General features: G+C 42.3%; 1 protein-coding gene across 4 annotated transcripts in view; it reads left to right on the top strand.

The window, feature by feature from the left end:
• zswim8 (zinc finger, SWIM-type containing 8) overlaps positions 1–17514 on the top strand; it is a 117512-nt gene that overhangs the window by 92484 nt on the left and 7514 nt on the right. For 2 of the 4 annotated variants that reach the window (XM_080741177.1, XM_080741179.1), the window contains exons 26-31: positions 4137–4360; positions 6444–6815; positions 8394–8576; positions 12772–12949; positions 13734–13895; positions 14490–14609. In XM_080741177.1, the coding sequence (XP_080597303.1) occupies positions 4137–4360; positions 6444–6815; positions 8394–8576; positions 12772–12949; positions 13734–13895; positions 14490–14609 (1239 nt within the window). The remainder of the gene's footprint in view (positions 1–4136; positions 4361–6443; positions 6816–8393; positions 8577–12771; positions 12950–13733; positions 13896–14489; positions 14610–17514) is intronic. The other 2 variants (XM_080741178.1, XM_080741180.1) reach the window with 1 other exon arrangement.

Below are 17514 nucleotides of genomic sequence, written 5' to 3' on the forward strand. Positions count from 1 at the left end.
ACCATCTATGAAGATGACAATTGACAAAAGTAACAAATATTATCATTAAATATCATCAAAACAATCATTCATTAGTGTGCAATAAGTGTTAAATGGCTTTATATTATGAATAGTACTGTAATAATTTCTTGATGGCCTCTTGTCTTGATTGTTTAAACATGACATCATGGGCCGCTATGCTCGATAACAAGCTTGATAAGCCCAAAGCTTATTGATACCGGGTACACAATAAATCTGTTATCAGGCTACCCTTGTTTTGAGCTCCATAGGGCTGTCACAATTATTACATAATCGTCTAATCGCAATTATTTGAGGGAATCGCAATTATTTTGCCTAATCGTCATAATCGTTTCCATGTTAAAATGTTAATATAGTTTCAAACACTTTCAAAAAGTAGTGGAAATAGCAGATCTACAAGCTCACAACACGTCGCGATGCGACACGTTGTGAGCTTGTAGATCAGCTATTTCCACTAGCAATGTTCTTTTTTAAGTATAACATTGTCAAATATGTCAGCACAGAAATGTAATTGTCAACAACAAATACACAATTAAATCGTTAATCGCAATTATTTTGGTGACAATTAATTGTCATATAAAATGTCATAATCGGGACAGCCCTTGAGCTCCATCCCTACTGGTGAGAGCAAAACGACGACATGGGGCCAGGTGTCATGTTTTGAATCGGTGGTCCTTGAGGGGGTTCTGGGTGGTCCCCAGCTAAATGTTGGTAACCAAATGGGAGGCATAGATCTTGAGACTGTAAAATGAAACCACATTTCGGTTTACGCTCTCAAGAGTTAAAGTATTGTTAAACATCCTCATTACTTCATTTACAAGAAGTCTACACAATTAGAGAATGTAGAAGAAATGTTATTTTCATGAACGTTGGCCTGTTATCTCTCCTATGGTACCACATCAATACAGCATGGAATTGTGGACAAAATCCTATCCAATAATATAAAATTAAAAATAGAATAAAATATTCAAAGTCTTGGGTCTGAGAGGCAAAATCTCATCAAATGGTGGTCTGTGGCTAGAAGGCCCAATAAATAATGGATATGGAAATAGTTGAAAACCATTTTTTTCTTTTAATGACACTGATGTGGCTGTATGAATGAATGAATTGTTATTTAAGTGGCATGCCATGTTGAGAAAACATCACATAGGCACATATCCCCCACTGTCTGTACAACGATTTTCTCCTTAGTAAGACGCCTCAGGGCGACATGGCCATCTAGCCAGTGCTGTATATCGGACCAGTTACCCATATATGGAGACCTCTGCATGATAGTCAACAATGTTATGTCAAAACATGCCCATATATGGGCATTACCAAATATGGGCATTCCCAGATATGTCCTTAATATTGATGACATTGGGACAGGGATCTCCATATATGGGCATAACACGTATGTTAATTAGTAAAGCCAAGCAGGGCCTTGGCAAGTTAGAGCCTGGGTTTGATGCCTGGGGATCTCCATATAGGCATAATATATAGTGTGTGCCAACGGTGACGGAATTGTAATCTGTGAGCGGACATATTTTGGGTCAAACACAGGTGTTTCAATTGTTTGATTGGCATAGAACTAATGCTCTACTCTAACCAGAACACCTGCGTAAGGCTGTGTTGACCCAAAAAATGGCCGCTCTAGAACTACATATTGGCACACCCTATAGACACATAGGTCAGGACGAGTTTATATCCTGTGTCGGTAGCGTACCATAGCCTGGACATGATGCTAGTATATCTAGGGTCATACATACTCACCCCCCAATCCAACCCTTGATACTGAGTGCCATTGGGTCCCATTGTTAGACTTTGGTCTGACCCGGCTTGGGAATGGCGCTCAAGGCCATGGAGCTGTGGAGCTTTTAGTTATTAATCTAGTCTTTGGAACCGAGAACAGAGACTTCTCTCATGACCTTAAACGTTACAGAAATGTAAGCCGGGAGACTGGCCATTTAACCCATTTAGGCCCAGAATTATTGAATGCTTTAACTATTGAAAAATAGCAGATATACAAGCCAAGTGCCGCGCTGCGAGCTTGTAGATCTGCTATTTTTGAAAAAGTCGTGAAAATGTGTGCACATTTTTGAATATATAGTTTAAAGTGAACGTTTGCAACTCAAATTTTGCGTCTGGGTGGTCCCTGGAACTAAATATTTTGAGATGGGGGTCCGTGGCCAAATACATGTCATTTTGGGGGTCCTTCACATGAAAAGGTTTGAGAACCACTGAGATAGAAACATAGGTTTTTCAAAAAAAAAACTTGGAAGGATTCAAAAGACACAGCAGATCTACAAGCTCGCAGCACTCAGTGCCGCGCTGTGAGTTTGTAAATCTGCTATTTTTCAATAGTTAAAGCATAAAATAATACGCAATAATGCGTACCCGCTCTAAATGGCTTAATCTTTTATGTGATTAATAAAGATCTTACAGTGTATTCTGAAATCAATTGGGGAGCTAATGGAGGGCAAGTCTGGCGATTAAAGTGATTTTTCACTGAGCGCAGAATAAGGAGCTCCAGTAATTGAGACGGATGGAAAAGGACGTGAGTAACTTTTCCTCAGTTCAGGGACACACGACGCAAACGACTTTGATTTTATAAAAGGATTAACCCATTTAGGCCTAGAATTATTGAATGCTTTAACCAGTGAAAAATAGCAGATATACAAGCTCACAGCGCGGCACCGAGTGCCGCGCTGCGAGCTTGTAGATCTGCTATTTTTGAAAAAAAGTCGTGAAAATGTGTGCAAATCTCTGAATATATGTATTTTCAAAGCGAACGTTTGTAACTCAAATTTTGCTTCTGGGTGGTCCCTGGAACTAAATATTTTGAGATGGGGGTCTGTGGCCAAATCCATATCATTTTGGGGGTCCTTCACATGAAAAGGTTTGAGCACCACTGACATAGTAGTCTCTCAAGAGCAGACTAACTGAGCTCCAGTTAAGTGAAAAGGACCTTTTCTTTGACGATGGCTGTCCAGATTGCTGACATAGAAACATATGTTTTTTCCAAAAATCTTAGAAGGATTCAAAAGACACTTATAGAATTGGGTCAAAATTCGAATTTTCACGATTTTTCAAAAATAGCAGATCTACAAGCTCGCAGCGCGGCACTCGGTGCCGCGCTGTGAGCTTGTATATCTGCTATTTTTCAATAGTTAAAGCATAAAATATTGCGTCATAATGTGTTCAGGCCTAAATGGGTTAAAAAACACGATAAATCATCATCAATCCCACTTAGTGCTCGAGTCTCAAAGTTCAATTTAGAATCAAAAAAAGTATTCCTTTGGTTTTCTGGCACGGGGCCTGATAGGAGATGCCAAGAATACAACCAGATATGCGGTGGCAGATCTTTGGGGGCCAAATCTCCTCACTGAATATGTTCAGCTAAATGTTTTAATTAACATTTAATCCGGAAAAGAAAGCTGTGAGAGAAAGATCTGAGTACTACTTTAACTACTTTAACCACTCGCTGGAATTAACTGATTCTCAGCTTTAAAGGAAAACATCGCACCATATAAATTAGACTAAACCAGTGGTTCCCAACCTTTTTTTCTGCACGCGCACACACACACACACACACACACACACACACACACACACTTATGTCTATCTACTTCGTCATCTGCGGGATCCCAGACGACTATGATGTGACAATTTAAGGAACTAAGGAAAAAATGGTCGCAAACATCGGCGTGCGTGACGGGCACACATGAGATTGTTAGCGTGGTGATGTCAAATTCCAACCGCAAGCGTATCTGGCACTGTCAGCAGTCAATAACATAGCTCCTGTTTACATGTCTATGGAGCTGGGAAATTGTGGATCTTAGCGGGGCACTGTGCACGTGATCTGATTCAGGATATGCATGCGAGCAGATTGGCTGCTAAGCCTGATGGGAAATGTAGTGTTTTCGCTCACCTGGCGCTAAAATAGCCTTACTTTTTTGGCACCTTTTTACCTGATAAGAATGGCATCCACTGCCAACCAGAGATAAGACGTCTGGGGACGTCGTATCTCTCAAAATGGCAACCAATGTGTTAAGAACCACTGTCCAAACGGACAAGCCGTCGCGAGTGAACTAAGTGGACTAAATGGACTAAATGGATGGTCCTCAATGTGCTTCCAGGTCAGGCCATGGAGATCGGCAGCGCGGCGCTCAACATCCTGGTGGAGTGCTGGGACGGCCACCTGACTCCGCCCGAGGTGGCGTCGCTGGCGGACCGGGCGTCGCGGGCGCGGGACCCCAACATGGTGCGGGCGGCGGCGGAGCTGGCCCTGAGCTGCCTGCCCCACGCACACGCCCTCAACCCCAACGAGATCCAGAGAGCTCTGGTGCAGTGCAAAGAGCAGGTACAGTAGGTTGCCTTTTTCCAACCCGTTTAGGACTGAGGCTGAGCCGAAGGGCGGATTCACACTGCAGTCCCATTGATTTGAACTGTTCCCGAAAACGGTTGCCTGGTCCCCGCTGACCAGCATTCACATTGGCCAAAATTCTCCTGTGCTGGACTCCCTGGAGTACACTTCATTTAACTGTAATTGTATTTGTGTCTCCCGCGGGCGCTGTTGACTATGGGGCTTTGGGAGATATAAAACGTCATGTCACAGAAGAAGAGTATCTTTTCAGAATATAGAGCGAATATTAAAGTTTCGTGTTCCCTGACATTATCTTGAGTTGTAACAATAACAGAACAACAATACACAACCAAAGCAGTGTGTGCTGACTGTCTTTGAAACATCACAATGTAACGCCGTCTGTAATCATCGTATAACATTAACGTCACTGGTGCATCCTTGGTATCTTAATAGTGACGTCGCGGACCAATCCTTGTTATTTTCATCAGTACGCATGCTTCACACTATCAAAAACATCTGCCATGTAGCCTTGAGTACGCACCCGAGACCGCAGTGTGAATCCGCCCTAAAAACTGTCACGGGGCCTGATAGGAGATGCCAGAATCCTAAATCCTGACCCAAGTTTTCTGAAAAACTTCAAATATTTATTCCAAAATTACAAAGAAATATTTATTTATTTTGTTGTCGTCGAGTGGACACCTTGTATGTCCAAAACCGTTTGTTTTGTATTTATCAATTTAAAAATGATTTAAAATAGTGAAAATAGCCGATCTACAAGCACACAATGCCTCGCGGTGCAAAGCGTTGTGTGCTTGTAGATCTGCTATTTTCATTAGTTGTGCGACAGTCTTGTATTATGAAGCAGGGCTTTACTTACGAAAAAAACACATGCTAATTTGAAACTTGGAGATACAAGGTTTCTGCCTGACAGTGACGATATGTTGCTGTGTACTGTACATAACAATTAGCAACAAGAATCCCGTCCTGAAAGAATGTCCTGTTTCACAGGTTTTCCAATGAATAAAATGTAGAAAAATTGTGAGCATTGTGAGCTTGTAGATCGTCTATTTTCAAATGGCGGAAATGCATATGGTCGAAATGTATATAGGATTGAATTGATTTGTAATCATAATCAAAATTTACAAAGTAACTAAAATGAGCCGGTGAGTCTTTTGAACGGATCTTTGAAAGGAACGGATCCCAGAGATCCAGCTCGCTTCAAAGAGCCATAAATCCGGCCTGGGCCACAGTGTAGTGGTCCAGGCACCTAGGCCAGTAATCCGGCCTGGCAGTGTCGAGGGTTCGAGTCCCGATCCCGGCGACATTTGCTGCGTGTCCCCCCCCCCCCCCATCTCTCTCCCCATTTCCTGTCAGCCTACTGTATATCTATCAATAAAGGCAGAACAAGCCCTAAAAATACGGTATATATAATTTAACCCATTTAGGCCTGAACACATTATGACGCAATATGTTATGCTTTAAATATAAAAAAATAGCAGATATACAAGCTCACAGCGCGGCACCGAGTGCCGCGCTGCGAGCTTGTAGATCTGCTATTTTTGAAAAATCGTGAAAATTAGAATTTTGACCCGATTCTATAAGTGTCTTTTGAATCCTTCTAAGGTTTTTGGAAAAAACCTATGTTTCTATGTCAGCAATCTGGCTTGGCCATCGTCAAAGAAAAGGTCCTTTTCACTTAACTGGAGCTCATTTAGTCTGTTCTTGAGAGACCACTATGTCAGTGGTTCTCAAACCTTTTCATGTGAAGGACCCCCAAAATGATATGTATTTGGCCACGGACCCGCATCTCAAAATATTTAGTTCCAGGTACCACCCAGAAGCAAAATTTGAGTTACAACCATTCTCGTTGAAAATACATATATTCAAAGATTTGCACACATTTTCACGACTTTTTCAAAAATAGCAGATCTACAAGCTCGCAGCGCGGCACTCGGTGCCGCGCTGTGAGCTTGTATATCTGCTATTTTTCACTGGTTAAAGCAGTCAATAATTCTAGGCCTAAATGGGTTAAAAAAAGAGCCATAAGTCCCATCTCTAACTTTTGTGGTCCCCCCACCAGGACAACGTGATGCTGGAGAAGGCGTGCATGGCGGTGGAGGAGGCTGCCAAGGGGGGCGGGGTGTACCCGGAGGTGCTGTTCGAGGTGGCCCACCAGTGGTACTGGCTGTACGAGCAGACGGTGGGCGGCGGGCCCTCGGTGCACGGCCACCACCACCACCACCACCCGCAGCGGGCCGAGGGCCCCGGGGGCCGCTGCGGGGCCAACGGCGGGGCCCCGGGACGCCGGCCCCCCGGCCCCGACACGGGCTGCGGCCTCCTGGACCCCAGCGGAGCCGGCATGGAGTCCCAGGGCGGTGTCACCACCGTGACGGCGTCGGTGACGGCCGCCACCGTGGTGCCCGTCATCTCCGTGGGATCCACCATCTACCAGGTGAAATTTTATTATCCGTGTGGGTAGGTCGCTCGCGATTAATACATAATCGTTTATTCGCGAATATTTTTGATATTTTTGCGATTATCGTCAATTATCCAATTTAATTAAAAAGTAGTGGGTTTTGACAATAAAACCATTCTTAAACCTCGTCCTCACGTCAACGCTTGCATTCTTGAATGCGCCTCCTTGTTGAACGTCCCTGTGAACGCACAACACTCAATGCTCGTCCTCGACTCCTCAGTCAGTCAAGAGTCAACAGCAGCACGGCACGCACTGCGGTCACACAGTTTCAACCGATCCAAGCTCGGAACTACAGACACATGTACCATGAAAAGGTACTCCCGGGACTACCTTTTGATACGATACAGAAAAACGCTTTCACTTTCGTTTCTTTCAACACAGAGGACTGTCAATGCCTTTACTGCAGCTTAGCTCAGTGCTGCTACTCTGCTCTGGTGGGGGATGATGAATGATCACACACACAGACGGTGACTAGACTAGAGCATAGATGTTGGATCGTGATAAACATTATCGGCTATTGTCGCTATTTTCAGTTGTCGGCTATTTTTGCAGTTGTCGGCTATTTTCACAACGCATCGCGACACGTTGTGGGCTTGTAGATCGGCTATTTTCAAATAGCCACGGTATAAAATAGGGCTAAAGTTTGCAAGTAAATGTTCTTAATAGTTACTTTACACCACTGAACTGATGTTCAAAAAGCAACTCAATTGCTCTTCTTCATTAAGGTTTACTTATCAAAACTCATAGCCTACTATAATAGTGACATAAAATGAAGGAGATAAAAAGACGATATATTCGTCAATCGCGATTATTTTGTGTGACGATTAATCGTCTCCAGAAAGTCCTAACCGCGACAGCCCTACCACTGGCTTTCCCAAAAGTGGGTGCTGCGGCACGTTAGGTTGCCGTGATGCCAGTCCAGGAGTGCTGCAGAATAATCTGAATCTTGGAATTCATCAATATCACTTCACTAGGCTTAGTAAAACGTACCTCTTTTGCACTGTACTTGATGGGTTATTTTTTTTGTACTTGATGGGTTATTTTTCCATCTACTGCCAACTCTTTACAAACTCACAACGCGTCCCAACGTGGCACATTGTGAGCTTGTAGATCGGCTATTTTTTGATGAACCCCCCCATCAAGAATAGGGATTAAATGTCAAGTATAATGTTATTTTCATTCAGTCCTGATGGAAACGGTTATTTCTCCGGGACATAGCCTACCGTACCTCAGGTGGAAAGATATTTACATCGCGTAATATCCTTTCCTATTATTGGTAGTTGTTGAAAACACAACTTTAGGAAGTGTTTTTTAAAGTATAAAGTTGTCAAAATAGGTCAGTCATTTCTTTGCATATTTAGGCTTACTTCAAAGCCTGAAAGCCAAACAGAAATGTAATTATCAACTACAAAAACACAACAAACTATTATTTGAGTGACAGCTAATCGTCATGTAAAAAGTCATAATTGTGGGCAGCCCTACTCGTTACAGAAATACAAATACAACTGCTCATGCGAGCGGCCCATAACTCTGTTTATTTGTTTTTTTTCCCAGTCTCATGCCATGCCCGGCCAGGCCATGGCGCACCCCCACGGGCAGGGCCTCCATCCCTACACCACCATCCAGGCCCACCTGCCCACGGTGTGCACCCCGCAGTACCTGGGCCACCCTCTGCAGCACGTCCCCCGGCCCACCGTCTTCCCTGTGTCGGGGGCCGCTTACCCACAGGTGTGTGTTGTGAGTATTGGACCAGTCTTCATTTACTCCTTGAGTGTGTGTGTGTGAGAGAATATGAATAATGTTGACGTGGCATCCTATAGTGTGTGTGTGTGTGTGTAGTTAGGGCTGTCACAATTATTACATAATCATCTAATCACAATTATTTGAGGTAATCGCAATTATTTTGCATAATCGTCATAATCGTTTCCGTGTTGAGAAATGTTTAAATTGTTTCAAACACTTAAAAAAAGTAGTGGAAATAGCAGATCTACAAGCTCACAACGCGAGCTTGTAGACGCGTTGTGAGGTTGTAGATCGGCTATTTCCACTATTATTGTTCTTTTTTAAGCATAAAGTTGTCAAATATGTCAGTAATTTCTTTGTATATTTAAGTTATGTGTCATATCTGCCATGTGCAACTTCATAGCCTAAAAGCCAAACAGAAATGTAATTGTCAACGACAAAAACACAATTAAATCGTTAATCGCAATTATATGAGTGACAATTAATCGTCATGTAAAATGTCATAATCGTGACAGCCCTACCCGCAAGGGAAATTCAGGCACCATAGACGGCACAGTAGCAAAAGTTACAGATAACGGGCAAAGAAGTACAATAGTTACAGAAGAATAACATCGCAATAAAGACACCCTCAAACAAATATGAGTAAAGCATACAGACGCTGTCTCTCCTGCCGGCAATCGCTCCTGTCTGACGCAGAGCATGAGAACAAGAGTAGCAAGGTAACTTGTAAGCCTATAGAGTCATCAAATGGGTTTCCCTGCGTTCAACCACGTCTGGGTGAATTTGCGTCTCTTGAGTGTCTTTTTTTCTTCTTCTATCCTGTAGTTATAGGCGTGCTTTGATATCATGTAAGCACTGATCTTTTTGCTGCACACTTTGAGCCACAGAACACCGAGCTTCAACTACAAGTCAGAGGAGTTATTGGAGAAGACAAGACCGAAGTCTAAATGATATAGTATGATGAAAATACTCTGTTCCATGGAGAAAAAACTAAAACTAAACTAACATAGCGTTCTGTCATTGCAAGAACACAGTGTACCCGTAAAGGCCCATTCCCACTGGGCCAGATAACAGATATCTGGAGATATTTCCCCAGATATTTTTCCATTCAAAGTGGATGGTAGCTACAGATAAAAAATATATGTACCACAGATATTTGCCACAGATACTTTTATCTGTGGCAAAACATTTTTTTATCTGTATCTACCATCCACTTTGCATGGAGAAATATCTGGAGAAATATCTCCAGATATCTTTTATCTGGCCCAGTGGGAATGGGCCTTAACTCATTCTGTGCCAATCACGCGTATACACGTGATATATTAGCGCATCCCACAGTGCCAATCACGTATATACACGTGATTCAAAAAAAAAAAAAAAAAAAAAAAAAAATTTTTTTTTTTGAAATTTTTTTTTTGAATTTTTTTTTTTGGACCCCATCAAAACTAGTGAACATGATTTCAATCGCGATTTTGCATGTTTAACCCCCATACAACCCCCATACAACTCAGGTAGCAGACCTCCAAGCTCACAACAGTGTAAAACATAATGGCTATTATCTCAAGAATGCCTGAACGGATTTCCAATCGGATTTTTTTGTTTGAAAGCTGTGAACAAACTGCACAAACCCACAACAATGCAATCCAGGATTGCATTGGATTTTTTAGAGCTCATTCTTCTCTGTTTTTTTCCCATGCATGAGGTGTGCAAGGTTTAATCATGGCTAAGTTGACGAAAATAAGGCTTTTAAAATGCTTGGTAGCCAATAGCTAACTTCAAGCTAACTTCATCCTCTTCCTGTACATGCACAAAGGAAAGTGTTTAGGCAAGTCATGGCTGCAGGGCTTCTGCATATACCAGCATATCTCTATGGGATTGTCTGTGGCACACTTGGCCCCCTCTAGTGGTGAAAGGGTGGCATTAAATGAGTTAAGAGAGAGTGAATGTTTGAGCGATTCTTTTTTTACAGACAGTACAAAGTTTCGGGTGTTCTAACCTAAGCCACGGGACTTAATAATTAGCAATTTAATTGCAACGTCGTGTACAGCTGTTTCATTGATATCTGCACAGGACCTTGTCATGTCATTTATTTTTCCTCCCCACATACTCACACACACACACACGCACTCTTCAAAACAATAAATTGTCCCGGTGCCTCTGCTCTGATGTGTACGTTTTCTTTGCACGGACGGCGACAGCGGAACTATCAAAGACCTGAAAAAAAAACTGCAGCCTTCCACAAACCTCTTTCAACACTTATTAGCAAGTGTAAGAAAAGAAAAAAAGAAAACGCTGTCGAAAGTTATCAGGAAGTGCCATTTTAAAGCTGCGGAAGGTTGTCGAGAGCGTTGAGTACCAGCGCGGCGAAAAGTGAACACGACGGTCGTTATGCATAATGGGACGTGATTGACAAGGAGCTGGCTCTCCTCCAAGTAGCTGTCTGAAAAGACAAAGAGGGAAACGGTGTAAGAAGCATTGATTGATAGTGACTGAGTCTCTGCGGAGTGGAGACAGCGAACAGAGTGCGTTGCATTGTATTAAACCACAACATTCCACTGCACACAGTTGGATGAGGGAGTGAAGCGCACGTCTTAAATCTTTGAAAGCCTCCTCTAAGGGCCTCTTGGGGGAAAGCTTAATGTGCTGATTTGAAATAATAATTGTTCAAATCCCACACACACACACACACACACACACACACACACACACACACACACACACACATATATATATATACATATCCCATTTAGGCCTAGGATTATTGACTGCTTTAACTATTGAAAAATAGCAGATATACAAGCTCACAGCGCGGCACCGAGTGCTGCGCTGCGAGCTTGTAGATCTGCTATTTTTGGAAAAAGTCATGAAAATGTGTGCAAATCTTTGAATATATGTATTTTCAAAGCGAACGTTTGTAACTCAAATTTTGCTTCTGGGGGGTCCCTGGAACTAGATATTTTGAGATGGGGGTCTGTGGCCAAATAAATATCATTTTGGGGGTCCTTCACATGAAAAGGTTTGAGAACCACTGACATGGTAGTCTCTCAAGAACAGACTAACTGAGCTCCAGTTAAGTGAAAAGGACCTTTTCTTTGACGATGGCTGGCCAGATTGCTGACGTAGAAACATAGTTTTTTTTCCAAAAATCTTAGAAGGGTTCAAAAGACACTTATAGAATCGGGTCAAAAATTCTAATTTTTCACGATTTTTCAAAAATAGCAGATCTACAAGCTCGCAGCGCGGCACTTGTTGCCGCGCTGTGAGCTTGTATTATCTGCTATTTTTTAATATTTAAAGCATAAAATATTGCGTCATAATGTGTTCAGGCCTATATAGCGCCTTCATCCAAGGCGCTTTACAATGATTGTGCATTACATTAACCCATTCACACACCGATGGAGGAAACCATCCTCTCATCGGGAAACTCTGGTGGGGGGAGCCTGGAATTGAACTGGGAACCTTCCGGTTCACAAAATGCTGCAGAATCTCTCATTGAGTCTAAATTAGTATTTTAGTTTTTAGACTGGGGCAAACATTAGGCAACAATAGCAGATCTGAAATATCACAATGCATCGTGTTGTGAGCTTATAGATTTTTCGGCAAATATATATTTGGTATAGAGAGCAGCGCAGGAATTTCATGGAGGCCATGAAGGCCATGGCCGCCGTTGCCTCTCAGTTTGGCCTTGTGCCCCTCAAACCAATGGCATGACCTGAGGCCACCCCAGCTGACTGGACCACTTTCTGCTCTGTCTGTCTCTTTCTGGTCAATATGTAGACAGTAGACACCAGTGTCTCTTTCTTGTCATGTAGACACCAGACTTTGATTGGTGCAAGGCTGAGCAATGGATCAGATTGTAAATAGCATTATTTATTCAACAAATTCTTTCAATGGACTAAAGTCTTGTTTTATTTGATGGCCTTCCTGCCCTGGCATTTGGCCTTTGTGCCCTCAAAATGGACAACACCAAAGGCCAAGTGGCCTTGCCCCTAAAATGACGAAATTCCAGACCTCACTCTGCACTCACTCGTCACTTGCACCCATAGAGAGTACTGAGTGACTTGCTTATTGTATCATCACATACGTCATGATTTTGTGAATGTAAGATCAACTGTACCTTTAATATTTGTATCCTTGTATGTTTACAATAATTAATTGTTAACATGTGTGTGTTTTGGTCTTGGTGCAGGGAATGCATCCGGCGTTCATCGGTGCCCAGTACCCGTTCTCGGTGGCCACCGGCCCTCATCCGCCCATGGCAGCCACCGCTGTCACCTTCCCCGGTGTGCCCGTCCCTTCCATGACCCAGATAGCCGTCCACCCCTACCACACCGAGACGGGCCTGCCCCTCTCCACCACTGTAGCAGGTCAGTACCAGTGTTGTTTTTGACAGAGAAAATGACGATTTAGTTTTAGTCATAGTCTTTTGAATAAAATGTCATTTAGTTTTAGTCATAATTTTTAGTCAGCTGAAAAGTTTTAATTTTAGTCTAATTTTAGTCTACTAAAATAAGTTTTCGGGGGCTAAATCTACAGTTGATTTAGTCAACTGAAATGTATTTTGGCAGGCCTTGATGGCATCATAATGACTGATTTTACACTTGGTTGCGTGCTGAAAATAGCAGATCTACAAGCTCACAACGCGTCGCAACACCTGAGAGCAACCAAACATAAAATGACTTTCTTTGCCACTAGTCCCTCCCTAACGTTTTAGTCTAGTTTTCGTTTTGTTCGTCTGTGAAAAAAACGCAGTCGACAAACATTTTACTTTTAGTCGACGAAATCAACTCTGGTCAGTACCGCTCTTCTAGTCTTTGAGAACATACCAAACATACTGAGGTTATTAATCCGTTTAGGCCTAGAATTATTGAATGCTTTAACTATTAAAAAAAACTTGTAACTCAAATATTTGCTTCTGGGGGGTCCCTGATACAAAATATTTTGAGACGGGGGTCGGCGGCCAAATACATATAATTCTAGGGGTCCTTGACATGAAAGAGTTTGAGAACCACTGACCTTAGAAGGATTTAGAAGACACTTTTAGAATCCGGTCAAAATTCAAATGTTCACAATTTTTTAAATGGCAGATCTACAAGCGCTGTGTTTTTAAATGTGCGTAGTTTGACTCCTGTCATTTCCTGTTGTGTCCAGTTGGGGGTGTTCACTCCAGCTCCACCATCCAGGCGCTGCCCACCCTCTCCTCCCAGCCCGTCGCCGCATTGGTCAGCACCTCCTTCCCAGCTGAGGACGAGCAGCACAGCCAGCCAATCAGCCAACAGGGTCTGCACTACCTGCACTCCGCCTACAGAGTTGGTGAGCAGTGGTATTTTTTAACACAAATAAGTCACGATTATGACATTTTACATGACGATTAATTGTCACTCAAATAATTGTGATTAAAGATTTAATTGTGTTTTGGACAAAAACACAATTAAATTGTTTTTTGTCGTTGACAATTATATTTCTGTTTGACTTGTAGGCTTTGAAGTTGCACATGGCAGATTATGACACATAACCTATACAAAGATATTGCGGACAAATTAGACAACTTTATACTTAAGAAAGAACATTAATAGTGGAAATAGCCGATCTACAAGCTCACAACGCTTTGTGTGCTTGTAGATCGTCTATTTCCACTATTTTTGAAAAGGTTTGAAAATGTATGAAAATCTTTCAACATGGAAACGATTATGACAAAATAATTGTGATTATGTCAAATAATTGCGATTAGACGATTATGGAACAATTGTGAAAGGCCTAAACACAAATCTTGCCAGCTAATTAATCCTGTAAGCTTCTTCTGCCAGCATTTTCAGTGTTTTTTTATAGTATTTTCCAAGGGCAATCACGAGCAGAAGGATGAATAACAAACCCTTTAATGTCTTCTCTTCCCCCTGTGATGTGTAGGCATGCTGGCGTTAGAGATGCTGGGAAGGAGGGCTCACAACGACCATCCCAACAACTTCTCCCGCAGCCCCCCCTACACCGAGGACGTCAAGTGGTTGCTGGGACTGGCCGCAAGGCTGGGTGAGTGTAATTGTTGCTGGGACTAGGGATGGGACCAGGGACGTGCTGGGCCCCTGATTCAGCCCGGGAAAAAGAGTTGGAGATGCCCTCACTGCGCGCTGTATAGTGCTGCTGCTGCTACTCAAAGATTTGCCATTTCAGATCATGATAAGTGACAAGCCAGTTACATGAGAATTACATGAGCTATATTTCGTCGTTGTCGGGTGGAAACCTTGTATGTCTAAAACCGTTTGTATTGTATTTATCATTTTAAAAATGATATAAACTAGTGAAAACAGCCGATCTACAAGCACACAACACCGCGAGGCGTTGTGTGCTTGTAGATCTGCTGTTTTCACTACTTTTGTGCAAACAGTTAAATGTTTTACTTTTGCGCAAACAGTTTATTTTTTTCCTAATGGCCGGCCTGGACTGAACCGACCGTTCAGGAGTTGTCCCGCTTTACCCAATGGCCAGCACGTCCCTGGATGGGACGATATGAACATTTCGGGGTGAATGTCTCCTTTCCGACAGACACTAACCCTATCTCTTACCCTAAACCTAACCTTAACCTCTATGGAAGTGTTGCCACTCCGATAATAAGAAGTCACTGTTGGAGTGGCGACATGTCGGAATGGAGAGAGCCCCTCGAAAATGTCATTTCACGATTATTGTGACCAAAGAAATCACGATTTACGATTATTATCACAATAATCAAAATCCATTATCCTGGGGTGGAACATTTGCCCAAAAAAAAGCAGATCTCCAAGCTCACAACGTGTCGCAATGTGACACGTTGTGAGCTTGTAGATCGGCTATTTTTTGGCAAAGACATTTGATAGAGAGTGAAAAAAATACTGTGTGAAGTACCTATATTATAAGTACTTTTACCAATTATAGAGGGTTTAAGTGGTACCGGATATGCAGCTCGGCAAATAAAAGGTGAATTGATCCCAGTGCATGACGGAGAACTATATCACGATAAATTACATTTCCACTATACGATTAACGTGAGTGTTTTTTATCACGATAAACGATAATATCGCTTATCGCCCCATACCTAGCTAGGACTGGCCACAAGGCTAGGTGAGTGTAATAGACCATATACACCTGGCGGCCATGTTTGAAATGTGCATTGAAACCGGGTGGCAACTGGGTTGGCATTTCATTAACTTAACCCATTCAGAACGGGTACACATTTTGTGTTTCATTATTTTATGCTTTAACTATTGAAAAATAGCAGATATACAAGCTCACAGCGCGGCACCGAGTGCCGCGCTGCGAGCTTGTAGATCTGCTATTTTTGAAAAATCGTGAAAAACTTAATTTTTACCCGATTCTGTAAGTGTCTTTTGAATCCTTCTAAGATGTTTTGAAAAACATATGTTCAGCAATCTGGCCAGCCATCGTCAAAGAAAAGCTCCTTTTCACTTAACTGGAGCTCAGTTAGTCTGTTCTTGAGAGACTACTATGTCAGTGGTTCTCAAACCTTTTCATGTGAAGGACCCCCAAATATATTTGATATTGATATGATATTTATTTGGCCACGGACCCCCATCTCAAAATATTTAGTTCCAGGGACCACCCAGAAGTAAAATTTTAGTTACAAACGTTCGCTTTGAAAATACATAATATTCAAAGATTTGCACACATTTTCACGACTTTTTCAAAAATAGCAGATCTACAAGCTCGCAGCGCGGCACCGAGTGCCGCGCTGTGAGCTTGTATATCTGCTATTTTTCACTGGTTAAAGAATTCAATCATTTCTAGGCCTAAATGGGTTAATGTCAGAGGGCCGCCGTGTGAATATGGTCAATGGTCGCTAGGACTGACCGCAAGCCAAGGCTAGGTGAGTGTGGAATTTAAAATGCAGGCATTTTTCAGACGCTCTTAGGTGAGTGGAAGGACAAACTGATTAATGTATGGTTGAATAGTTTAAGTGATTGATGCATGGAGGATGGATGGATTTAATTTCATGTATTCGTCTACTTGTATCAAGGGACCGTGTACAAAATACATTTAATCTCAAGCAAAGAGAAAAGATGCTTGGTACCAGATTCAGCTACTAGAGCTAAAAAAAAACTACTAAATTCTCTACATTGAACTGTCAAGCTAGTGGGGAACTTTATCTGTGATCCCTTGGTAGGACAGGTGGACACAAACAAGACCACAGAGTGAAAAACACACCATCCCCGCTACAAATGAACCAATAACTTTATACCTACATCCCTTACAGCAGTGTTTCTCAACCTTTTTGTCTGCATGGGCACACTTTTCATGTCCCAAGAATCCATGGGCACACCAACATAATACGGGGGTGTAAATATTGTCACTGTCGGGAAGAAACCTTAAGTTTCAAATGTGTACATTTCTTCGCAAAGTAAGTTTCTTCTTAAAGTAAAGCCCTGCTTTATCGTACAAGGCTGTCGCACAACAGTAGTGAAAACAGCCGATCTACAAGCACACAACGCCTCGCACCGCAAATCATTTTTAAAATTACAAATACAATACTGGCTTTCAAGCAGTTTCAAGGGGCACACTTGACCCTTCTCAGGGGCACACCAAAGGTCCCCAGGCACAGTGGTTGAGAAACACTGCCTTACAGTACATCCATGCATCAGTTACAATTCCACGTACCCAGAGTTAAAAAATAATAATATATAAGACAGATTTGTTTTTTGCCTCAGGGCAGAACATGGTGTCCAGGGTTACAGTTTGACCAGAGGTTTATTCCATTATTGAATAGTAATTCCAGCAACATGATTTTAGGGAAACCTTGCGTCTGGCTACAGCTGCTATTGACTATGAATATCAATAAACCCCCAACTTAGAAATACATTGCTTTATAGCTCCTCGATCGTTGAAATAAATGTAAAAGGAATCTGAAAACAAGTTAAATAAATAATATATCAGGGCTCGAAGTGAT

The sequence above is a fragment of the Nannobrachium achirus genome (assembly GCF_963921795.1).
Source record: "Nannobrachium achirus genome assembly, chromosome: 13".
Lineage (NCBI taxonomy): Eukaryota > Metazoa > Chordata > Actinopteri > Myctophiformes > Myctophidae > Nannobrachium > Nannobrachium achirus.